Source organism: Ordospora colligata, assembly GCF_000803265.1.
Source record: "Ordospora colligata OC4 chromosome Unknown contig_04, whole genome shotgun sequence".
NCBI lineage: Eukaryota > Fungi > Microsporidia > Ordosporidae > Ordospora > Ordospora colligata.
This window is the reverse complement of record NW_014575404.1, coordinates 43,134-65,452: the sequence shown is the minus strand read 5'-3', so window position 1 is coordinate 65,452 and position 22,319 is coordinate 43,134. Positions and strand designations below refer to the sequence as shown.

The window sequence follows — 22,319 nt, the reverse complement described above, 5'->3', positions numbered from 1 at the left end:
GGCCACATTCCCATCATATTTCACATCTCTTCGCCATTCTCAAAAATTCGATTAACCAAACCATATTTATTAAACACCTCTAGCAATCATATTAACAATATCAGGTGTCTGTTGGCATATCCAGACATCTCTTCTCCAAGTCCAAGAATTCCGCATAACCTGAATAACATCCTTGCCATCTCCCCATCCCCTGTATTTTCAACCACATCACATGCAAGCTTAAACACCTTCTCAACTACATATCTGAGTTCCTTAATATCTACATCCATGCTAATCAATGGCGTCGATCTCAACGTCAGCATACTTGGATTTCTTTTGAAAATATAGAAGCTCTTCAATCCCCTCATCATTCCAATTTGCCTAGTGCTTTCCCTTTTCTCATAGTATTCAATTATCTCAAAATACGTGTCAATATCCCCATCTGCAAGAATCGCTTCCACTATGATCTCGTTAATAAGATCAACCACCATCGCTTCATCATCAATCAGGTAGTACAGCTTTATGAGCTTCTTCTTCTCATTCTTTGCCTTTAGAATCTCAACAACCCTCTGATTGATCTTCTTGTCCAAATACAGGCATGCTCCATCATCCATCCCAAGAACATCATACATGTCCATCTTCACTATCATCTCAGGAACAACTTCGTAGTATCCATCAACTACATGCTTCAGTGAACTCAGTAGCTCTACTTTCCTTCGCGTTGAAGAAAATCTCGATGCTGCCAGGAACACAAAGTCAACAAACACCATCTTGTTGTTACATCTGCTACATAACGTCTTCATCAGAAAATAAGACGGCACCACTGCAAAGTCTCCACGGAACACTAGCTCCATTGCCTTGTCATAATCCTTGAGCATCACACATGCAAGTAGCAATCCTTTTGGATTTTGATAATTCTTAAATAACCCTAGAACCTCCTTGACTCCTCCAAGCTCATTAATCGATATCAGGTGCATCCACACAAAATCTTCAACGCTTCCAATCACGCTTGCATCAACCCCTCGATTGCTTCCATCCATCATTCCTAGTAGAAACGCCTTGAAAAGATCATCCCCACTTCCAATCTTCACAGTAACACTGGGCTTCATCTTGGTAACAAGCCATCCACTAAAGCTTGTCTTGAAGCGGTGTGAAATATGTTCAAAAAACACAGAGAAACGCTCCAGAAGTCTTTTTACACTATCAGTAAGCCCACATCTAAACAATGTGTAAAGCTCTGCAAACACATATCTTCCTTCATATACCTCAAGTTTATATTCCTCCTTCCCATATCTAAGCTTTACAAATGTGCATATCTTCTCCTCTACATCTTTTAATGGGCTTGAGACTTTATCTGCATTCTCCCTCAAAAACCTGTCGACATATCTCAGATACTCATCTCCAAGGAATTGGATTTCCTGCTCAAAATTCTCAGAGGTTTTAAGCCTTCTCAAAAACATGTGTATGTCAAAAAGCATTGGATCCTCAAAGTACCTGTCTTTACCGGTAATTCCATGGGAAAGTTGTTCATCAGCATCTGCAGGATCCTTATCAAACACTAGCTCCAAGTCACCTACTTTTCCTGCAATCTTGCCTTGCCCAACCACAAAAAGGTCGTTTTCCTTTTTTATCTGATTAATGCGTCGTTCAACATCCTTTATAAATGCTTTTGTGGCCATTTTTTCATGCTCCTTTTGCTTCAATTTTAACTTTTCATGCAAAACTCCATTTACAACATCATTCACATCAAATTGTTGTTGTTTAGGCTTTAAAACATTCCTGAACGCAGTGGGTTCTGCCGTTACTTTGTACTTGGCAAGCTTTTGTTGCTTCTTTTTCAGACATGCTATCAACTGTGTGTAGCTGTATATCCTTGTGGGTTTTATCACAAGAGGAGCATTCAGGCATTCGTTGTCCATGGGCTTACAAGTACGGCAAAAATTTCACCCCACATGAGCATCTTCAGCCATATTGACCTTGGGGCTACTGAAGAAAAAGGCGACGATGCCAAACGAACGATTCTTGCAGGAACAGACATGATAGCAGAGATCCTGAAAACAACCCTTGGGCCAAAGGGGATGCTGAAAATGCTGAAGGGGCAGAATGTAAGTGTTACAAATGATGGAGCTTTTATTCTGAAGAATCTTATGATTGACAGTGCATCTGCAAGAATATTGGTTGATTGTAGTGTTGGACAAGACTGGGAGGAGGGAGATGGAACAACATCAGTGGCAATTCTTGCAAGTTTGCTTGTTAAAGAGGCAAGTAAGTTGAGTGTGCATCCCACACGAATTCTTCGAGGATACCGAATGGCACAGGAGAAGTGTGAAAACATATTACAGGGAATGAGTTTTGAACCAACAAGGGATGACTTGATGAAAATTGTTTGGACCACGTTGTGTTCTAAGGTTGTGAAGTACGACATTGAGAAGTTTTGTAGCATGTGTGTGAATGCCGTTGAGAGACTTGAGGGAAGGAACGATCTGGGACTGATTCAGATTATCAAATGTGCAGGGAAGCTTGAGGATTCATATCTTGATGATGGATTTATTCTGAAGAAGGATGTAATGGTAGAAGAGGTGAGCAATCCTCGGATTTTGATTGCAAACACAAGCATGGATCATGATAAGATCAAGGTTTTTGGTGCAAAGATTAACGTGAGCTCTGTGAGCGAACTGGAGGAGCTGGAGAATGCAGAGAAGGCAAAGATTAGAGATAAGGTTGATAGGATATCGAGGAGCAAGGCGGATGTGTTTATCAACAGGCAATTGATATACGACTATCCGGATCAACTACTGAGAATGAAGGGAATACAGCCAATAGAGCATGCGGACTTTGATGGAGTGGAGAGATTGAGCAATGTGCTTGGAGGAAAGATATTGAGCACATTTGAGTCGATGGATGAGTCGTGCTACGGAACATGTAAAAGTGTCAAGAATGTGGAGATTGGGGGAGAACGGGCAGTAAGGTTTGAAGGAGTGAGTAATGGAGCAAGTACAATAGTCCTGTTTGGATCATCGAAGGAGATGCTGGATGAGGCAGAAAGAAGTATACACGATGCATTATGTGTGTTGATGAAGATTAACGAAAATCCAAGAGCTGTGTATGGGGGAGGAGCCAGTGAGATGTCAATGGCGGTTGGACTGAACAAGTATGCCATGGAGGTAGCAGGCGCTGAAAGCGATGCAATCATTTCGTTCTCGAATGCTCTGCAACAGATTCCAAAGATACTTTCTGAAAATGGAGGACATGATGGAGAAGAGACGAAGGCGAGTCTAAGAGCTGAGCATAACTCGGGAAACTCAAGCTATGGCGTTAATGTGAAAGATGGGAGTGTTTGCTGCATGAAAGAGATTGGTATAATTGACAGCTTTCGGATTAAGAAGAGAATCATAATGGCTGCATCTGAGGTAGCACAGATGATAGTGAAGTGTGATGGTATTGCAAAGCGTAAGCCTAGAGAAAGAACAAGAGAATAAAACGTATTTATTTTAAACTCAGTTGATAATTGATATTTTACTTTAGTGGTTGATAATTGATACCTTGCTTTATTTTATAATTATCTGATTGCTACTTTACTTTAGTGATTAATAATTACTACTTTACTTGGTGGTTGATATTTTACTTGATAATTATCTGATTAACAACACACTTGATAACTGATGAATACCTTGCTTGATAACTGATGATTCTCTACTTAATACATTTACTATCATAACTGATAATCATTTATTTGATAACTTACTATCATAATTGTTCAAACCAAATTCAGGTCATTTAAAAAGTTCAATAGCTGTGCTATAAACATGTGAGGTAGGAATATAGACATATCCTTTAGGCCTTTCAAGCACCAGGTACCAGAATGACATATCCTTCACAACTCCATCATACTTATCAATTTTGATTTTATCTCCAACTCCAAAAGGGCATGTTGCAAATGCGATTGCACCCTTATAGAGGTCGTCTGTCAAGACCTTTGGAGCAATAACGCTCAGTGGCCTAAGCATCGCCATCGTGAATGCAAGCTTTGGAACCACTTCACAAGACTTATTTTTACCAAACCTAGGAAACGGAAAGCCAAGAATAAAACTTTTTATCATCTGATGGGACACACTTTACACACAAATTAAATCATCAATCATAACTTTTATCAAACCGGATCTAATATTCTATAGAAATGGACTTATTATTATTCTTATACTCTTGCTTATTATTCATACAATAAATCTATTTTAAACTCCTGTTTATCATCCTCATCCCAAAATGCATCAACCATTTTCATTATATTCTCAATACTTTGCAGTGCATCTTTATTGTCTGCTTCATTTTTTCTCGTTTCATTCATTTCATAGCCAGAATTTGTCTCATCACTTTCAACACAATCACTTAAGATTTGTTGCATGGGTATTCTATACACATAATACTTCATATTGCATTATCTCCACACCTCAAACTTACCTTCATACACTTCCAATACACGTGTCTTTTCTATTCCCAAAATTCTCAAGTTACATAACGCTTCTATATTTTCTATCTGCTCAAGATTCACATTCTCCCCAAGAAGTAAAACCTCTACACTTCTGGGTATCTTCAAGCAGTCAACACTTAAGATATCATTGTTCTGTAGATCAAGAGTCTTCAGCAAACACAGTTCATCCAGTCCCTCCACTTCTCTTATCTGGTTACTCCCAAGATAAAGCTCAACAAGATTCTTGCAGCCATCAAGATTCTCAATCCTGCATATCTCGTTAGCTGCCATGTCAAGCTTTCGAAGCATCGGCAGCTCTATCCCATGTATCATAGGTATATCATTAGAAATCAGATACAACTCCTCAAGATTCATAATAGGTATATTTACCGTCGAAATTAGGTTATAGCTTAGATCTAGAATCTTTAGATTAGGAACATTCTCAAGATCATTTATCTCTGCTATCCTATTATCAGAAAGATCAAGATACTCCATCGACTCCACACGATTTAATGCCATCTCAGATATCTTGTTCCTGTGTAGATCCACAACCTTAACACATCCAGATATCTCGGGAATCTTCTCTATCTGTCTATGCACAATATACATCTTCTCGTCCATCCTAAGGGCTGAATCCCGTTCATTTACGCTCCTCACACTCAAAAATATTTTCTCAAACCAGTTTATTCAATCAAGAGCTGCATAAAGCACATTCGCATACTTTATCTTATACACAAGGCAAATGTCCTTTGGCATCAAGGTAACTCTCTTCGCATGTAAAACACATCTATAAGCATCCTCCACCAGATTGGTCAGAAAATTCTCTACTGCCTCCTGAAACGCAACAACTGCAGATCCCTGGAATCTCATGCCCTCATTCCCCTTGCATAGCTCTCTCATCATCCTTTGGAACGGCCTCTTCCTAATCAAAAGATCCGTGCTCTTCTGGTACTTTCTGATCTCCTTCAATGCAAGTGCACCAGCCTTAAACCTTGACCTTCGGGGCACCACAGCTTGGCCAGATGATGAAGGCACAGATTTCATTGCAAGTCCCTTCCTGGGTGCTTTACCTCCAAGAGCTTTCGAAGCAGTTTGTTTTGTCCTAGACATCAAATCCTTGTCTGCCAAATCTATTTATAATTTTATTTACCGGGAGATTTCCGCGCCAAATCTGTTCAACATAATCTGTTGTTGCATGGCTGTTCAGATCATAAGCATAAATACCATCGCTAAACATTCTACATAGACTATTAATACGCGCTATTCAAGCATGTTTCTTCTCCAAATCAATCACTCTCCAGATAATTCAATATAATGCATCAAAACCCATAATTCAGGCTTCACTTTCAAAATAACCTGGAAATCACACATATCTTTACATAGGTCTTAAAGTCCCGCCAAAAATAAAGCTATATAATGACAAACACAATCCCCTCCAATGAATTCGCAAAGCATATCTGCAAAGGGAAAGAGTAAGGCTGCAAAGGGAATTGCAAAGAGACACAGAAAACAGGCATCTGCTGCAGACAGCATCTCAAAGCCAGCAATAAGAAGAATCGCCAGGCGTGCAGGTGTAAAGAGAGTCGGAGGCGGCTGCTTCAAGGAAATAAACAATGCTGGCAGAGCATACATCAAGGACGTCCTCTCCATTGCATTTGTTTATGCTACACATGCAAAAAGAAAGACAATCACATGTGCAGATATTCTTTATTCTCTTAAACGAATGGGTGTCAAGTACATGGGATACTAATTGTCTTAATAAACCTGATGCTGTCAATCACTCTTAACCAGTTCATTCATATCTATCTACCTCTTTACATAACACATTACAACACTTAGATTTATTTGCTTCTGCAACAAATATTCAACCTCAATCTTTGAAACCTAAGACTACTGCTTTAATTCAATCCAGCTACCAATTAAACATCCTTAGATTCTCAAGTCTCTCACTAAGAGGAATCAATTCTTTCTTCACCTTGGTTCGCATGTAGAAGATGGGACAGTCCCTATTAACACATAGAACTTGTCCATGAATACTTCCCTGGCACCTTTGACATTCTACCCAACAACTATTCAGTCTTTCCTTCTTCTCCTCAACCTCATTCTGCATCCTCTGCAAGTGCACATGAAAGTCATCAACACATCCTTCGCACAACACCTTGCCTGTAGATTTGCATCCAACACATGTCGTTGCTGCTTTCACAAATGCATTCATCGGGCCATGCACAGAAACTGATGAGATTGCCAATGTGTGGTCTCCCTTAAAAAGCTCAGAAACATTATCCATAATCGGCTCAAATATTCTGCTCAAAGGTTTCGATAGTTGTTGATCAATATAATATTCGGTATCAATCGGAAGGTCATTCTCAAGCACATATACAGGATCCTCGCTCTTCTCATATGCCGCCATCTTCTTCCCCTTCCTAACTATCACATATGGCACCCGATCTCCAAGCACCGGTGCAGTACTCTCGTCCCTTTCTTTCAGTTTCTTTGCAAGTTCTACATGCGCTTGCTTCGTTTCATACTTATCTCCTGTTTTGGTAAGCGACTTCGAAATCACAAGCAGGCTCAGATCCACTCTTCCTTGATGCAAATCTCTTATCACATTCTTCACCAGCACCTTTGCTGCTTCTACATCTCTTAGGTACAAAATCTTCTCAAGTACTGACTCTACAACGTCTCTTACAAGCTCACAGTTGTCTCTTCTTACTGTTTCAATCCCTCTTGTGTCAATTTTGCTCGGACTGTCAGGACTCGAATACATTAGTCCTGCATATCTCTTCTTGTTAATCAGTAGATACGGACAATACACCTTCTCAAATTCCAAACACACCGGCTTCACAAACTTACTCGAGACCATTTCACTTATTTCCTTACTCATCTCAAAAACCTTCTTCATGTCAGGTTCATTGAAGCTAATCATCACAGAATCGGTGTCTCCATATATTACCACACTGTCATGGCTGTATCCACTCGCTTTACAAAACGTCTGCTCAATCAGTTTCTTCACATACGTTATCATCTCTCTGCCCAGTCCAGTTACACTCTGTGATATCTCAAAGCATGGCAGCTTTCCTGTGCTAGCCCCTGTAAATCCATATATCGAGTTTGCACACAACTTCATTGCTAACTGTCTGCCATTCAGACACACTTTTATTTCCTCATCCTTCTCTTCCTCCATTGCCTTTCTTATTGTTCTTCTAGATGCTAGCAGATCTGCCAGAATCCTGGGCAGTAGTCCTTTCTTTGTTTCTGTGTTACAAAAGTAATCTCCCGTGGGCGTCTCAACTCCCCCAACCTTTCCATATTGCTCCTTCGTTAGCAAGGTCGTGTAACACAGGTTCTTACTGATCATTATAGATGGATACAACGAACTAAAGTCCATCACAGACACTGGCTTGTCGTAAAAACCTCGGATAGGATCCATCACAAACCCTCCCTCAAATCCTCGATTCTGCTCAAATGATTCAATAACAGGAACAACATATCCTTCCTTGCTTGCCATCCTGTATATCAATGAAAACATCTTGATAGATATTCCACGGCTAAAGAAATATTCAATCGGAACACCAGTGACTCTCGAGAGCTCTGTGTAGTTCACTAAGACACTCAGCTTGTTGAACAAGCGAAGTGTTAGTAGGGTGTCTCTCAAACAATATGATGCTATTCTCCGTCTACTGTCCTTGTCTCCTGCTTGCAGTACTCCAATAGAAGAGTACGGCACATCTTCCTTCTGCTCTTTTAGAAAGTGTATGCTGACAGAGTTTAACGAATAGCTTCTCAGCTTGAAGTCTCTTCGTATCACAAGCATCATATCAATTACCAATCGCCCTCCAATGTCAACCTCAGTCGTCATGATCGATCCAAACATATTGCCAGACATCGTTGTATCTCTTATCTTGGCCTTCTTACCAAGTCTCCCAATAAATGAAAATCCTTCTATACCCACTGCCTCTCCTCTATCTAGGATGTATGGAATATCAAATCCCTTGATGTTGTATCCAGTAATTATATCAGGATCAGCCTCCATAAAGTACTTTTTCCATCCTTCAAGAAGCTCTTTCTCTGTATCATACCAATGTACGTTTGCGCCTGGAATTCCAGTCGTCTCTTTCAGACAGAAGATATCTTGTGTCATCTGATCTTTACTTCCATACAGACTCACAGTGTTTCCAATTTGTATAATTGGATCAACCTTAGACGAAGGAAACCCATTACTGCCTACACACTCAATATCAATGCTTAGGATCTTGAGTGGAGGAAGCTTCACGTAACTGCCTTCTGGCGCAAGACATTCTATTGATTCATATGATGCCGCTACTGTCAATGGCTTTGCATCTACTACTTCATACTGCCTTATTTTGATATAACTCATTCCCACCATTCCAAGATCACACATAAACCTCATCACAAATGGAATGTTGCTTTCATACATTCTGAACACAACTCTTTCTTTGTTCACAATTATCCCTTGCTCAAGCACTGTCTTAACACTTGTAAATATATGAGGTGTATTGAACGTCAGCTTGTAGAAGCGTGATTTCGTGTCTGAATATCCAAGGATACTTTGTTTAAACACAGCCTCAACTTCTAAGATCATTCCTTTTATGTCAAGCTTCTTGATTGAATTCATTATGTCATTCTCTTTGTACTCCTTTCCGTTAGCACTCTCAATATATATATACGGATAGAAGTTCCTGATAAGTACTTGCGCTGGCTCACCTGTAGCTGTAGATCCGAATACAATAAACACCGGATGCGCATAGCTCAGTCCTGTGTCATCCATGTAAAACTCCACGTGTGTTTGAAAAACAATCAAGTTCTCTGTCATTCAGGGAATCCAAAATCTAATTTATTTCACTTCATCATGCGCAGCATCATAAAAAAGATGCATTTTCGATTTGCATAATCATTCAAAATCGTGATTATTCAACTCTGATTTATACTAAATCTTTAATGTTTGCATTAATCATGCAGTGGCATTACATGTATTCTGCATTACTTTGACTCATGAAATTTCCTGTCTCCCTCAAACATGCTTTCAATATTCAGCTTGAGTTTATTCAGCGCATAGTTTGGAGCATATTGCTTCTTTATGCATGTTTGTTGATTCTCATTTCCCTCATGGATTGCTTTACTTACTATATTTATATATCCATATTCATTCATGCTGCCTGTATTGCGTACTCCATCGAATGCACACATAATTGCAGGGCAAGCTACTACAAATGTATCTGTGTAACCTACTCGATATACATTCATATCGATCCTAAACACACTTGCATACCCATGGATGAGCTGCTGCACAAACTTAACAAATGGCACATTTTGAAAGAACAGCATGCGGCTCTTGTATACAACAGGCGTAAAGAGAAGGTTGTAAAAATGATCAAAGAGATCAAAGCAACAAGAAACATAGAGATGCTTCTTGATTTGCTGAAGAGCGATGCAGATAAATGTGAAGACCTACAAGAATTTCTCTGCCGTGAATTTAGAAGAGCCATTCGGCTCAATAACCCAGACAGAGTCAGTTCAATAATTGAATGTTTTGTAATAGTTGGGTTTGGTCAAGAAGACTTGAGAGAAAGTTTAAGGCATGCACTTATTGAGCATCTTGATGATTTGTGTTCGAAGATTGTAGAAAGGAACGTTTGTGCAAATATTGAAGTGTTTGAGAAGCTCAACAAGTACGACATGTGTGATGGAATGGTGATAAGCAAGTATATCAAGCAGAAGATTGACGTGGAGATAGCAGCTTACATGGATATTCGATTGTTGGATATGCCTGCAAAAGTCGATAGATGGCTGAACGAGATGAAAGTTATCAGTAATTACAAGCCTGAGGTAATTGAATTGTACAGAGAGATGGAGATTAGATATTTATTGATGAGCCTTGAAGTTATTGTAGGTAAAAACACTGATATGTATACGGCGGAAGATGTGGAGTATCTAATTAAAAAGATAGTCAAGCGAAGCATAACCATGGGTGTTGATATTAAGGAAGATATTGACAGGTTAATAAGAGCATCTGGGATCGGACTTGATGAGGAGATAATTAAGACAATAAAAAAGATTTTGGATAATGCAGAAGAATGAGATGTGCAGAAGGATTAATAAGTAAGCATATAAATAAAAGTGTAATATGAATAGTTACATAAATAAATGTATGAATAAAGATCTGATATGAATGATTATATGAATAAAGATGTAATCTGAATAATTGTAATGTTGTAGAACTTTAGATGTTCTATATGAGTTAATGTGTTGCATAAACTGTCCCTTTGTGTTTTGAATGGATTACAATGCTGAGGAATATGAAAAGACACTTGTTGAGAAGTATCTTGAGAAGGCAGCAAACTCAAGAATGAATGAGATTGAGGAGAAGGCGAAGAGATACAAGGATAGCGGAGATTTGGAAAAAATGAATCTGTGTGAGGAAGAGCTTGAGCAGATTAAGCGAAGCTTAGTGGCAGAAAAGCAGGCACTGACATGCAGAGAAAGCAAACAGGAAAGTTTGGAAGCAAAAGAAGTGTTTGATTTTGAGTGGAAAGGTTGTTCTGATGATTCAGACATCAAATTGTTTGAGGAGAAGTGTAAGAATGCAATAGAAGTATTCTGCAAGAAACATGGACTATCTAATGACGTATTTGATAAGTATATTCAAAAACATTCTGAAGAGCACGAAGGTTTTGCTGTGCCAAGCTTTCTCTGGGAAAGTCTGTTTGTATATCAGCAGGAAGGAGTGAAGTGGATGTTAAATCTTTACAAAGCTAAGAAGGGAGGGATTCTTGCTGATGATATGGGCCTAGGAAAGACATTTCAGCTAATAGTTTTTTTAACGGCGCTGTTTAGGAATGAAGCAGCTGGAAAGGCATTAATTGTATGCCCAGCCACAATTGTTTTACAGTGGGTGAGCGAGTGGAAAAAGTTCTATCCATTTATGCGAATTTTTACTGGAGGAGTGGATAGTGAGAAGAATGGAGTGCATGTGATGTCATACGAGAAGTTCAAAATGATTGCAGGGAGTGAGGAATGTGATGTGTTAGTTCTGGATGAAGGGCATAGAATAAAGAATAAGAATGCACAGGTGAGTCTTGCAGCGAAGAGGATGAAGTCTGTATGTAGGTTGATTCTTTCTGGAACGCCAATACAAAACAATCTAAGGGAGCTGTGGTCGATGTTTGATTTTGTGAATCCGGGGCTTCTTGGATCGCACAGTGCATTCAATGAAGAATTTGAAGAGGTGATAAGCAAGGGAGGATACAAGAATGCAAGTAATATTCAGGTTGAAAGAGCATACAAACACAGTTTGATGCTAAGGTCACTTATTGAGCCTTACATATTACGAAGAACAAAGGCACAAGTGTCTCATCGACTACCTTCAAAACAGGATAAGATTGTGTTCTGTTCATTGACATCTTTACAGACTGATTTGTACAAGAAGGTGCTTAGATCAAAGCATATAATGAATGTTCTAACAGGAAAGGCGAATCTTTTGAGTGGAATTACGTTACTACGCAAAGTGTGTAATCATCCTAGGCTGCTTTTTACTGATGACAATACAAGACATGATGGAATGCATGATCAAGATCCAAGTAAACATAAAATAGAGCAATTTGAGCTTGATTATGATTATCAGGATGAGTCGTTGGATGTAAACGCTTGTAATGGAAAGTCTAATGGATATGCGTTGGTTGAGTCGGCATGTAAGATGAAGATTCTGATGGATTTTTTGAAGAAGTGGAAGAAGAGTGGAAACAAGGTATTGATCTTTTCACAGACGATACGGATGTTGGATATTATAGAGAAATGTATTGATGGATATATGTACATGAGGATGGATGGGTCAACATCAACGCAAGACAGACGGAGTCTTGTTGAGCAATTCAACAATGATGAGAATGTTTTTATATTTCTGTTGACAACGCGAGTGGGAGGTCTTGGACTGAACCTTACTGGAGCATCAAGGGTTGTGATATATGATCCGGATTGGAATCCATCAACAGATACACAAGCAAAGGAAAGGGCATGGAGGTATGGACAGAAGAAAGACGTGGAGATATATAGGTTTGTATGCAAAGACACTATTGAGGAGAAGGTGTATCAGAAGCAGATATTCAAGGATATGCTTGGAAAGAAGGTGTTGAGTGATCCAAGACTAAGCAGGTTCTTCAATAAGTCGTGCATTGATGATTTGTTTAGCTTTGATGGCACAGATGAGGTTGTTGAGATAAAGGCACATGAGGAGCATGGAGAAGAGGGTGAAGAGGAGGGTGTATTAAAGGGAGTGCGGGACAAGGACGAAGAGCTGTTTCTACGGATGAAGGTTTTGAATAGCAAGAGTGTTTTGAGTGGAAGTGAAATGCTTGAGTACATCCGTTTGAGAGAGGAAGCCATGAGATGACCGGATGATGATGATCGGTTGCTAAGTAATAAAGTAAATTAGATTGTTAATAGATTAGTATAGATGAATATCAATAGGAAGTATGAATTGAATGATGTATAGATCATAGTGTGTGACGGTATAAATACCAGGATGTGTTTGTGAATGGTTACGGCCATATCCACTGAAATGCACCGGAACTCGTCAGATCTCCGAAGTTAAGCCTGTGCGAGCCTGGTTAGTACTGAGTTGGGAGACCACTCGGGAATCCTGGGTGCCGTAATCTTTTGTCATTTTTTGTTTTATTTTGTATAACGCATGTGCTACATAATCCTATTCATTGTGCTTATAATGCAATCTAGCTCATTAATCGAAATATGTATTAGGCATCGACTGGATATTTGTATTCTATTTACTCTTACTTCATATCCTGTTCATCATGTCGGTGTATGTAATAAAGTTTCTGAGCATACACATTGTTGCTGTGCATATAGCCCATGGAGCTGTCCTGTCTTGGCTCTAAGGCTTCTCCAGAAACAGCTAGTGCTCTCAGGCACATGATCTACGATCAGCTCAACGAACATAGAGCTAAGCATAGAGAAAAATTCGTTGGAAGTCACCCAATAACGCTGACACTTGAAAACATCAATCTTCTGCTTACTGAGGATTTCCTTGTATGTGAGAAGTCTGATGGTGTCAGAGCATTGTTGCTGATCATCAATTACATGGATAAGAACAGAGCATATCTATATGACAGGAAAAATGATTTCTATGAGCTTGATATTCGCATTCCATTCAATTCAACCGTTCTTATTGATGGTGAGGTCTTTCTTGAATCAAACACAATCAACACATATGCAATATTCGATTGCTTGATATACGAAGGCGTCTCACAAATCTCTAAGAACTTATACAAAAGACTGGGATACGCACAGATGTTTCTTGAGGCCATGTATAAAGAATACGAAACATCCAAGAGCGTTCCGAAAGATGATGATAGAAAACGAGTACATATTCAGATCACAAATGAGTCTCCTCCAATTTGCTTCTATGTCAAGCAGATGCTCAAGGGATATGGCTTCTGGGAAATATACAAGAAGATTCCTGAACTCAAGCATGGAAACGACGGACTTATTTTCACACCGGTTAATGAGGCTTATTGTGTAGGAAAGCGAGGTGAAATACTTAAGTGGAAGCCTGCTTCGTTAAATACAATGGATTTCAAGATGGTAAGGCACAGCAAAGACAGTAACATCTATGATCTGATTTGTATAGGAAAACGTGGCAAGGAAATGGTGTTTGATCAGTTCTTAAGCACTAACATTCATGAGTCTAACTTGGATGGAGTGATTGGTGAGTTTTTATATGATGCTGACGGATACTATTGGGATTTCGATGAACTTGTTCTAAGGAAAGGCGGGTGGAAACTGTACAAAACAAGACTTGATAAAGACTCCCCAAACAACATAAAAGTGGTCTGTAATATCTTAGAAAGTCTTAAAGACGATCTTAGCATTGAAAAACTATCTTCATTCTATACTCCTATGCGTGAAAATAGCAAGGCAAGAGAGATACAAGGACATCGTACTGTTGCCTGATGCTGAATGTTATATTATTCTGCTCAATTAAGTCTGATTTGCAGCATACTTGTATATTACAAATTTGCAGTGTATCTTACAAACAACACTATTGTATATATCTTTGCACTCCACGAGAGGTTCATATGTCTAAAAAAATTGCCCCGCCACACAAATGGTAGGTGATCAATCGCTTTGGTAATTTTAGGGATCAAGAAAAACAGCTTTAATCAAGACACGACTCATGAGAGCACTCAAGAGGAACAGAGAAATGCCAGCATGGAAACGATCCATGCCTGAGCACCGTGGAGAATTCAACAGGTCCAGAAGACACTGGAAATCCGGAAAACTCAAAATTTATTGAGAATAAACTTGATTTCTAACACACTTATATTTGTGTAACATGAGTTTTAATCGATCATGACAATATGTAAATCTGAAAGAGAATTAGTCATCACTCATTGTTGCTTCATATCTTTTACGTTTTTCATTTACTATCTCCTTTAAGCCGCCTTTCTTTTTATATTCAGGATGCGTAGGATCTATGGAAAAGTTGTCGTCTTTGAATAATGCTTCAAACCTCTCGTCTAAAGGATCAAACACAAATCCAGTACATTCATCGTCTTGATTAGCCTTGGGAATCAGAACCTGCTTCTTTCCAGGTTCCTTTGCAACAGAGATCTTTTTCTTTTTTGACTTTGATTTGGTGTAAATACTGTTGAAGTCGTCTTCATCTTCAAGTAGTTCATCATCATTAGACTCTTCCTTTTGTATATAGTTGTCTCGTTTTATCTCATCCTCTTCATCCTCTGACATCTCTATAAGCATAGATACCTTTTCATAGTCTATCTCATTGTCTTCAAATAGCATCTTCATCTCTTCAGTAGATTCGCTGTCTAAATAATCGCATTCCATTCCATTTGCTGTGTATACCGCATTCAGTCTTCTTTTTGCACATCCACCAGTGCCAGTACTTGGAAATTCATCACAGACATTCCTAACCACAAACTTTTCAGAAATGAATCTCAAATCAAAAAATGTCCCAGAATTTTCATACTCAATGCCATCGCATGCTTTATACACACAAATCGCATCCTGAACGTCTTTAAACTCAATAATTGCAAAATAATATTTTCTAATATCAGTATTATCACCGTTTGTATACACATCGTCATCTCCAAGTACATTCCTTCCAAGCTCAGTCTTGCATAACTTAACACACACCGGTGATGAATGATGTAGAAATGAACTAAACGCATAAAAAATGTTTTTAACACTCAATATCTTCCAGTTCATCTCTAGACATGCAATCCTTTTCTGCACCCCTCTCTCTATAGTGTTACTTCCATTCTTTTCTTCCTTGTCCTTCAGTGAATTCGTCTTCCCCATATACTGTTGTTTTTTGTTTGCAATAAATACACAGACTTAACAGTTTAGCATATACTTACTATTTGGATATCTGCTTTCAATCTACATAGTGCGAGCATATTCAGTTATGCCAACAATCAACAGTTTTGTTACACATTCATCCACATACTGTGTATATGTAAAGATACATTCATACTGTGATATCAACTGACATATGCATTGGTATGTAATAACAAATCATATCAATTGCATCAATAAACATTTACCTAAGAATCATGCAAAAATGTTATCCACAGCATGACTAAACAGGCACAAGATATTGAGGAATGCAATAAAAAGGCAAAAATCGAATGCATGTCGCATCAAAACCGCAATGCTGTGAACAAAAGAAACATGAAGGACATAATTGACCTGATAGATCTTTCTAGAAGCAACAGTAAAACAGACATCGTTACCAAATACATAAACTTTGTTTCTGAGTTTGTACTACACAAGGCGAAGCAAATATGCAACCTCAGAGGTGGAAAAACAGTTTCTGCAAACGACATAAAAGAAACAATCATCTCAGAAAGTTTATTTTTTCTATCTGATGTTGAAGCATTATCAAATAAACAGCATGATTAATTAGTTCTAAATTATCAGTTTCTTTAAATCCCCTTGTTATTCTTTCTCTTCATCATCTTCTGATGGTGGATATACTCCCTTTGATCAATACTACGGAGTTCTATTCCATTGTTGTCTCTAATCACCTTAGGCTTGTACTTGTAATCCTTCTTGAAGTACAGAACTTCCTTTCCATTTGCATTTCCAACACTTACTTTTGTAAGAGTGGAATGTCCACAATTTTTACAGAAATCCATACATTCACTAAAAACACTGTAGCATGCATAACATCTGGTTTTATATGTTCTTCTAGAAAAATCACGGTCTTCATAAGATCCATAGTGTGCAAGTGCATTTTTGATTCCATTGTCATGAGTCAAGCAGCACACATCGATACTATTCAAACTACCTGGACCTAGCCATTGCGAAGACATCTCATCCATCAGCTCTAGAGTCAATGCAACCACATCCACATCCGTTGCGCTTAGATTTGAGACTGTGCTTTTGAGATACTCATTGACCTTCGCTATATACTCATCAGAAGGATCTCGTGTTTCAATCATGAAAGAAAATAAATCAATATACATTCTTGATTGTGCATTCTTGAGCTCTGTCTTCACTGAGCTTGTGATGTATCCTTTGGTTATTTTTTCAATCGGTATATGCCTTTCCAATATGTATCCTGTGTCTATAACAGCAAGCATGCTGGGTAACTTTTTGTTATACAAAATTACATTGCATCAAAAGCCTCAGTATCATTGTAGCATATTATAAGTTCGATTCCAACAACATTATAATTCATAAATCAGTTCGTTTTGTAATGCTTGCGTATTTGTTCTAATAAATGTGATGATTTGCATCAATTTAAGATTATACAAACTGGAATGAGTGGTGCATGTGAAAACGCAATGAAGTGGTTTAAGTATTTCATACCATATTTGGGATTTCATAATCGATCAGATAAAAGTTTTCATAGAAACCGTTGCAAGCTTGCATGAACCAGAAAGTCTTGCATATTGCATCTTTGTGCATGGAAATCATAAAGGATCCAGACAACTGCCTGAGGAAGATAGGCGAGGTTCTTGTAGAAGCAAATAAAGACACATCTGATGAGACAAGGGGACTTGTGTATTTATCTGTGTTGAAAGTATTCAAGGCCATTATTCCATTGTACAAGGTACGAACTCTAAAGGATGTTGTCAAGGATAAAAGAGAAAGCATGCACCTGAAAGAGCATGATAAAGCGCTTCTTAAATGGTACACAGATTATGTCAAGATACTGATGGGAGATAAGTCTGATGCGAGCTACGTTTCCCTGTGTGAGCTTTTGAAGCATTTTGATCACTTCAACTGCACAGATAAGATTGTATCGAGGATTCTTGAGGGATCTATGGGAACTGGGCCAGTGCCTGAGATGTGCTGTGAAACAATCAGATTGAAGCTACAAGATGATTGGACCGGAGAGCTGATAATTGTGATAATCAACCAAATGCTCGATTATGACTACAATCCTGTTGTTCTGGAGTATCTTTTAAACGTCCCACTTGTGGAGAAATCACTGAAGTCTGACAAGCAAAGAGCCTCTGACTATTGGAGAGAGAACAGACCTGCATCTAAAAGAAGCGAGAAAGAAACTATCTTTGTTAGGAAGCGGGTGTTTGACAAAAAGCTAAGGAAAGTAGAAAAGGAAAGATTAATCGCACAGTCAGAAGCAAGAGATGAAGAGGACATTGAAGGCAGAATTGAGGAGATAAACAATTGCAAAAAGATACATGATGCAATTCTCAGGGTTTATTTTACTGTTCTTAAAAGCAACAGGTACGATTGCTACAAAAGCATATTTTTAGGGCTTACAAAATACAAGAACATTATTCGTCCGGAGTTTATGGAAGGACTTTATTTTCTGCTGTGTAACAATCTGGACAAGCTGTGTTCAGATTCAACGATTCAGGCAGTGAAGTGCGTGATGATTCTTTATGGCTCTGAAGGATATGACTTTGAAAAACTTGTTAATGCAATGTATAGGGTGATATACCCGATGAATATGGAAGCAATCTGCATTCCTGAGGTTGTGAAGGCAGTCAGGCTTTTATTTGTGCACAAAAAACAACCTTCTCACAGAGCACGAGTTTTTGCACGAAGGCTTATGCTGTACGGATGTGCTAGATTCGCACCTGAACTAGGAAAACTGGCTAAGGAAATTTCCATAGTCTATGACTTTGAGTTTTCAGAAGCGAGCAGCTCATTAGTTAGAGATGTTGATCCTGAGTGCACAAAGGTCGACTATGTTCCTGAAGCTCCGTTCTTTGAGCACTTCCTTTTAAAGCAGATAATATGATTGTGCGATTTATGGCTATTGCATGACGATACATAGATCGCTGATAATAAATCAAATAAACAGATTATAAAACTTACAGATTTATGGTATTCAAACTACGTGTAGTACATAAAATTGGCTTATCCAATCCATTGAAATCACCAGAAATCAATATCTAATTAGAATCAATAAACTAAGGACATGTTATATTAGCATTTATTATCTATAAAACCAAGTGCATGACTCGTAATGCATAAACTTGCTCAAAACCTTTGATTCATGGCTCTTTCTACCTCAGCCTTTACATGTGCATCCAGTGAAAAGTTCTTGACTTGCTGGCCACAAACATAACATCTTCTATCCACAATCACGCATTGATCACACAGAACATGCCCACAATTGGTTTTCATTGGATTTGTTAGAAGACAGTGGCAAGATGGGCACTTCAATCTCTCTGGAATACCAACCATAGGCTTTGTGTGCTGTTTATATTTCTTCCACTCTTGTGTCTGTGGCTGTGCCTTAACATACCCCCCCTCAGAAGTTACCAGCATTGCTGTATTTGATGAAGCTCCTTCTCCAGACACTGGCACAAGAAAATCCTTTGGAATCCCAGAGGGCTTGCGTATCCTCAGGATATCAAATGCCTTGTCTTGATTTGTATGACAATTCTGGATGTAATGCCCCTTCTGCCCACACCTGAAACACACATAACTTTCTGGAATAGCCTTATTGTATTTGTGCACATTATGATGCTGCCCCTGTGGCTCAGTTCTCTTTTCTTTGACATTATAGCCTCCTTTAGACATCCATAATGGAATCCTGTCAACTATCACATGGCTGTTCATTGTAATCACATGATACTCGTCATTTACCTCCTCACAAGTATCACAATCAAAAAACAAAAGATCAAAATCTTTGGATACCATCTTCCTCTGATTAATTATCTCATACTTCAGCTCCCATAGCGGAAGCCCTGTGCCTTGAAAGGATATTCTTGAAAAGTTCTTATTTGACCGGAATCTGTAATTTATCACCGAAGTCATAGGGGATTTAGAGCACTTAATTATAAACATCATATAGACAGGTTTTATTCTTCTTCATTCATTAATCTTCATCGGCTGAAATGTCTTTATACTTATCAACAAAGTGTTGAATGTCGTGCATCTCGAGCCTTTTCAGATTTCCTTCTGTTTGTAAAGACATTACTCCAACCTCAATGTCAAACGCTTTGTCCTTAGACGGATCATGTGCAATGTAAAGCATCTTGATACCTGTCTCCACCATCTGTTCAATGCTCATTCCATCAATATCGAGCTTTTCAAGCTCTGTCTTGATTCTCCTTGTTCCCTTTCCTAAGCATGATGCCTTGTATGAAACAGTCCTTCCCGTACAGTCTGTATGCAAAAGCGAAAATTTTCCTTCTTTGTACACACTGCATAATGCATTCACTCCAAGAACTCGCAGGTTAATGTTTCTTGTGAAGTAGTGGAATAGTCGATTAAGATACATCTTCATAAATCCTGCTGATGGCACTTCTCCAACATCATCCTTATGCCTAAATACATCGCCTTTTATGGCATGAGGTACATAGAACATATCAGACATCACTCCGCTGCACACCATCATCACAGAATCGCTTACTTTATTTATTCTCTCATCTGACTCCAACACATACAAAGCAGATACCTTTGGCTTTTCCACTACAAACACAATCCCATTCGCATTTTTAATTCCAATGCATGTATCTCCTGCATCAGCAGCCTTTTGTGCATATGATAGTTGACTGATCTGTCCTGTTGGTGTGTATATCGTGCAGAAATCCAGACTAGACATCCTAGGGTAACCTTGATTGTTTTTATTGTAGATGCAAGATTCACACATTTAGATTAATAGCGCTTCTTGATAATTCGCATGCATATTGCTACATTCTAAAATTCAAATCACACAGCATATCTTTTACATTCTACACTTATACTCTAACATTCAAATAATCATAAGATCTGGATTATAGGCTGATTGTTTGTTGCTCATGCACTCTATGTTAATACTATGCATAGATTACTCATTCATTCCATATAAGCATTACTTATACACTCTATGCCAATATTATATCCACTTCCAGACATACTGAACACAGTTACTAAATGACATCTCATATATAATCTTAATACTGTCTTTTCATTTGCATTTTCATTTGGTGTCTTTTTAATGTAGCAGAGATATGCAAAGCAGCGTGTCAATAGTATGCAGTGCATGCATAGTTTATAGCAAAAATATTTTAGATATGCCATAATTGAATAAATGAATACAAAGTACTTGAAGATAGAATCCAGTGAAGATATTTGTAAGGGAGAAATGGTGGCACATGTATACAGGAGGATATCTAAATGCATCATGCAATCTATAAACGAATCATTTCCGCACGAGATGATGTCGGAACTGAGCGATGATGCAGAAAAGCACTTTTTTGAAGAGATTGAAAGGCCACATTCTCTGAGACAAAGCCTTGACATCGAAAACACACTTGTAATATGCATCAATGGAGTGGAAAAGGCAGTGAGAATCAATCACGGAGTTTTCAAAAGCAACCATCAGTTTATTTTGGATTTTCACGATTTTTTGAAGGAATTGGAGGCCTTTGCAGAAATGTTAAAAGTTGAGATTGGTCGTGTAAGCACAGTTGTGTTTGTTGAGTTTCTCATTGACAGCTTCTGCATGTTTGGAAGTCTTGAGAACGCGATCAATCTCTTCAGGCCCATGAAGAGCACAGCAATACAAAGATCAGGACTGGAGAGTGAAAGAATGCTAAGGATGGTATTTCTGCTCCAACAAATATCTGGTGGTATGAGATTGTTTCTATCATTCCATGTGTTTGCTGTATCGATATACCACGGAAACAAGTACATCGAGATGCTCATAGGCAATGAGCTTGAGAGAATGATATCTGAAGTGCATGCGTGCAAAGAAAAATTAATAGGAAGCAAAACACCAGAGTTTAATAGATACACAAGAATCAAGACAATGATCAATGCACTGTATTTGCTATTCGATATATTTGACCTTGACAATGTATCGCTCAAAAACATTTTCTGTACATTGACTGTTTTTCTGTCAGCAAAGAAGTGTGCAGACGTAGTGAAGTTTTTGGGTCCAAACGATCTATTTGTATGCACGGTCAGGTCGGTGTGTGGAGATCTTATTCCAATGAATACATTGATGATGACATGCAAAGTAAAGTTGAACATGAAGTATAAAGCAAATGCACTGGGCGTGTCTATGGATTACATATATAGCTGGCTGTATTTGCCTTATTTTTCAATGCTAATGCCCAGGTACATAATGCTCTCCAAGATTCCCAAAAAGAGTCTACAGGTGCTCGGAAGACCAATAGAAATGGCATCCAGTAAAATCACCATGGAGTTCATAAAAGATAAAAAGAACTCTGAGCATACGCAAAGTCCAATGTATTCTCCACTCAGCAAAAGACTTAGCAGTGGAATAAACCATAGAATAGAAAAGCTCAAGAGTAAGCGAAAGCTCGAATTCAATTAGACCAACTCATTAAGATACACGGCAAACACATTAAATTATTCAAATAAACCAAAATATTGTTAAGTA

General features: G+C 38.4%; 19 protein-coding genes and 1 non-coding gene across 20 annotated transcripts; 9 read left to right on the top strand and 11 right to left on the bottom strand.

Moving 5' to 3' along the window:
- Positions 1-86: 86 nt before the first annotated feature.
- M896_040500 (uncharacterized protein) lies at positions 87-1,898 on the bottom strand (the record flags this gene model as incomplete). Its single annotated transcript, XM_014708413.1, has 1 exon — positions 87-1,898. The coding sequence occupies one exon, from the start codon at positions 1,896-1,898 to the stop codon at positions 87-89; it is 1,812 nt and encodes a 603-aa protein (XP_014563899.1).
- A 33-nt stretch (positions 1,899-1,931) lies between these two features.
- M896_040490 (subunit beta of T complex protein 1) lies at positions 1,932-3,458 on the top strand (the record flags this gene model as incomplete). The annotated part of the gene is made up of 1 exon (XM_014708412.1): positions 1,932-3,458. One exon carries the CDS (start codon positions 1,932-1,934, stop codon positions 3,456-3,458), a length of 1,527 nt encoding a protein of 508 aa, XP_014563898.1.
- Positions 3,459-3,752: 294 nt separating this feature from the next.
- Positions 3,753-4,079, bottom strand: M896_040480 (uncharacterized protein; the record flags this gene model as incomplete). Its single annotated transcript, XM_014708411.1, has 1 exon — positions 3,753-4,079. One exon carries the CDS (start codon positions 4,077-4,079, stop codon positions 3,753-3,755), a length of 327 nt encoding a protein of 108 aa, XP_014563897.1.
- Positions 4,080-4,414: 335 nt separating this feature from the next.
- M896_040470 (uncharacterized protein) lies at positions 4,415-5,068 on the bottom strand (the record flags this gene model as incomplete). Its single annotated transcript, XM_014708410.1, has 1 exon — positions 4,415-5,068. The coding sequence occupies one exon, from the start codon at positions 5,066-5,068 to the stop codon at positions 4,415-4,417; it is 654 nt and encodes a 217-aa protein (XP_014563896.1).
- Positions 5,069-5,134: 66 nt separating this feature from the next.
- M896_040460 (histone H3) lies at positions 5,135-5,557 on the bottom strand (the record flags this gene model as incomplete). The annotated part of the gene is made up of 1 exon (XM_014708409.1): positions 5,135-5,557. The coding sequence occupies one exon, from the start codon at positions 5,555-5,557 to the stop codon at positions 5,135-5,137; it is 423 nt and encodes a 140-aa protein (XP_014563895.1).
- A 328-nt stretch (positions 5,558-5,885) lies between these two features.
- Positions 5,886-6,197, top strand: M896_040450 (histone H4; the record flags this gene model as incomplete). Its single annotated transcript, XM_014708408.1, has 1 exon — positions 5,886-6,197. One exon carries the CDS (start codon positions 5,886-5,888, stop codon positions 6,195-6,197), a length of 312 nt encoding a protein of 103 aa, XP_014563894.1.
- A 162-nt stretch (positions 6,198-6,359) lies between these two features.
- On the bottom strand, positions 6,360-9,281 carry M896_040440 (type-B delta catalytic subunit of DNA polymerase; the record flags this gene model as incomplete). Its single annotated transcript, XM_014708407.1, has 1 exon — positions 6,360-9,281. The coding sequence occupies one exon, from the start codon at positions 9,279-9,281 to the stop codon at positions 6,360-6,362; it is 2,922 nt and encodes a 973-aa protein (XP_014563893.1).
- Positions 9,282-9,448: 167 nt separating this feature from the next.
- On the bottom strand, positions 9,449-9,655 carry M896_040430 (uncharacterized protein; the record flags this gene model as incomplete). Its single annotated transcript, XM_014708406.1, has 1 exon — positions 9,449-9,655. One exon carries the CDS (start codon positions 9,653-9,655, stop codon positions 9,449-9,451), a length of 207 nt encoding a protein of 68 aa, XP_014563892.1.
- An 84-nt stretch (positions 9,656-9,739) lies between these two features.
- M896_040420 (uncharacterized protein) lies at positions 9,740-10,546 on the top strand (the record flags this gene model as incomplete). The annotated part of the gene is made up of 1 exon (XM_014708405.1): positions 9,740-10,546. The coding sequence occupies one exon, from the start codon at positions 9,740-9,742 to the stop codon at positions 10,544-10,546; it is 807 nt and encodes a 268-aa protein (XP_014563891.1).
- Positions 10,547-10,742: 196 nt separating this feature from the next.
- On the top strand, positions 10,743-12,854 carry M896_040410 (superfamily II DNA/RNA helicase; the record flags this gene model as incomplete). Its single annotated transcript, XM_014708404.1, has 1 exon — positions 10,743-12,854. One exon carries the CDS (start codon positions 10,743-10,745, stop codon positions 12,852-12,854), a length of 2,112 nt encoding a protein of 703 aa, XP_014563890.1.
- A 147-nt stretch (positions 12,855-13,001) lies between these two features.
- M896_040400 lies at positions 13,002-13,120 on the bottom strand. Its single transcript, XR_001377318.1, has one exon. It is a non-coding gene; the product is annotated as a 5S ribosomal RNA (ribosomal RNA).
- Positions 13,121-13,330: 210 nt separating this feature from the next.
- M896_040390 (subunit alpha of mRNA capping enzyme) lies at positions 13,331-14,431 on the top strand (the record flags this gene model as incomplete). Its single annotated transcript, XM_014708403.1, has 1 exon — positions 13,331-14,431. The coding sequence occupies one exon, from the start codon at positions 13,331-13,333 to the stop codon at positions 14,429-14,431; it is 1,101 nt and encodes a 366-aa protein (XP_014563889.1).
- Positions 14,432-14,585: 154 nt separating this feature from the next.
- On the top strand, positions 14,586-14,774 carry M896_040380 (ribosomal protein L39; the record flags this gene model as incomplete). Its single annotated transcript, XM_014708402.1, has 2 exons — positions 14,586-14,588; positions 14,619-14,774. 2 exons carry the CDS (start codon positions 14,586-14,588, stop codon positions 14,772-14,774), a joined length of 159 nt encoding a protein of 52 aa, XP_014563888.1.
- Positions 14,775-14,857: 83 nt separating this feature from the next.
- On the bottom strand, positions 14,858-15,799 carry M896_040370 (uncharacterized protein; the record flags this gene model as incomplete). The annotated part of the gene is made up of 1 exon (XM_014708401.1): positions 14,858-15,799. One exon carries the CDS (start codon positions 15,797-15,799, stop codon positions 14,858-14,860), a length of 942 nt encoding a protein of 313 aa, XP_014563887.1.
- Positions 15,800-16,075: 276 nt separating this feature from the next.
- Positions 16,076-16,402, top strand: M896_040360 (uncharacterized protein; the record flags this gene model as incomplete). Its single annotated transcript, XM_014708400.1, has 1 exon — positions 16,076-16,402. The coding sequence occupies one exon, from the start codon at positions 16,076-16,078 to the stop codon at positions 16,400-16,402; it is 327 nt and encodes a 108-aa protein (XP_014563886.1).
- Positions 16,403-16,425: 23 nt separating this feature from the next.
- Positions 16,426-17,085, bottom strand: M896_040350 (uncharacterized protein; the record flags this gene model as incomplete). The annotated part of the gene is made up of 1 exon (XM_014708399.1): positions 16,426-17,085. One exon carries the CDS (start codon positions 17,083-17,085, stop codon positions 16,426-16,428), a length of 660 nt encoding a protein of 219 aa, XP_014563885.1.
- A 290-nt stretch (positions 17,086-17,375) lies between these two features.
- Positions 17,376-18,719, top strand: M896_040340 (pre-ribosome nuclear export protein; the record flags this gene model as incomplete). The annotated part of the gene is made up of 1 exon (XM_014708398.1): positions 17,376-18,719. The coding sequence occupies one exon, from the start codon at positions 17,376-17,378 to the stop codon at positions 18,717-18,719; it is 1,344 nt and encodes a 447-aa protein (XP_014563884.1).
- Positions 18,720-18,961: 242 nt separating this feature from the next.
- M896_040330 (DWNN ubiquitin-like domain-containing protein) lies at positions 18,962-19,744 on the bottom strand (the record flags this gene model as incomplete). The annotated part of the gene is made up of 1 exon (XM_014708397.1): positions 18,962-19,744. One exon carries the CDS (start codon positions 19,742-19,744, stop codon positions 18,962-18,964), a length of 783 nt encoding a protein of 260 aa, XP_014563883.1.
- Positions 19,745-19,805: 61 nt separating this feature from the next.
- Positions 19,806-20,534, bottom strand: M896_040320 (subunit alpha of proteasome; the record flags this gene model as incomplete). Its single annotated transcript, XM_014708396.1, has 1 exon — positions 19,806-20,534. The coding sequence occupies one exon, from the start codon at positions 20,532-20,534 to the stop codon at positions 19,806-19,808; it is 729 nt and encodes a 242-aa protein (XP_014563882.1).
- Positions 20,535-21,002: 468 nt separating this feature from the next.
- M896_040310 (uncharacterized protein) lies at positions 21,003-22,253 on the top strand (the record flags this gene model as incomplete). Its single annotated transcript, XM_014708395.1, has 1 exon — positions 21,003-22,253. One exon carries the CDS (start codon positions 21,003-21,005, stop codon positions 22,251-22,253), a length of 1,251 nt encoding a protein of 416 aa, XP_014563881.1.
- Positions 22,254-22,319: the final 66 nt, after the last annotated feature.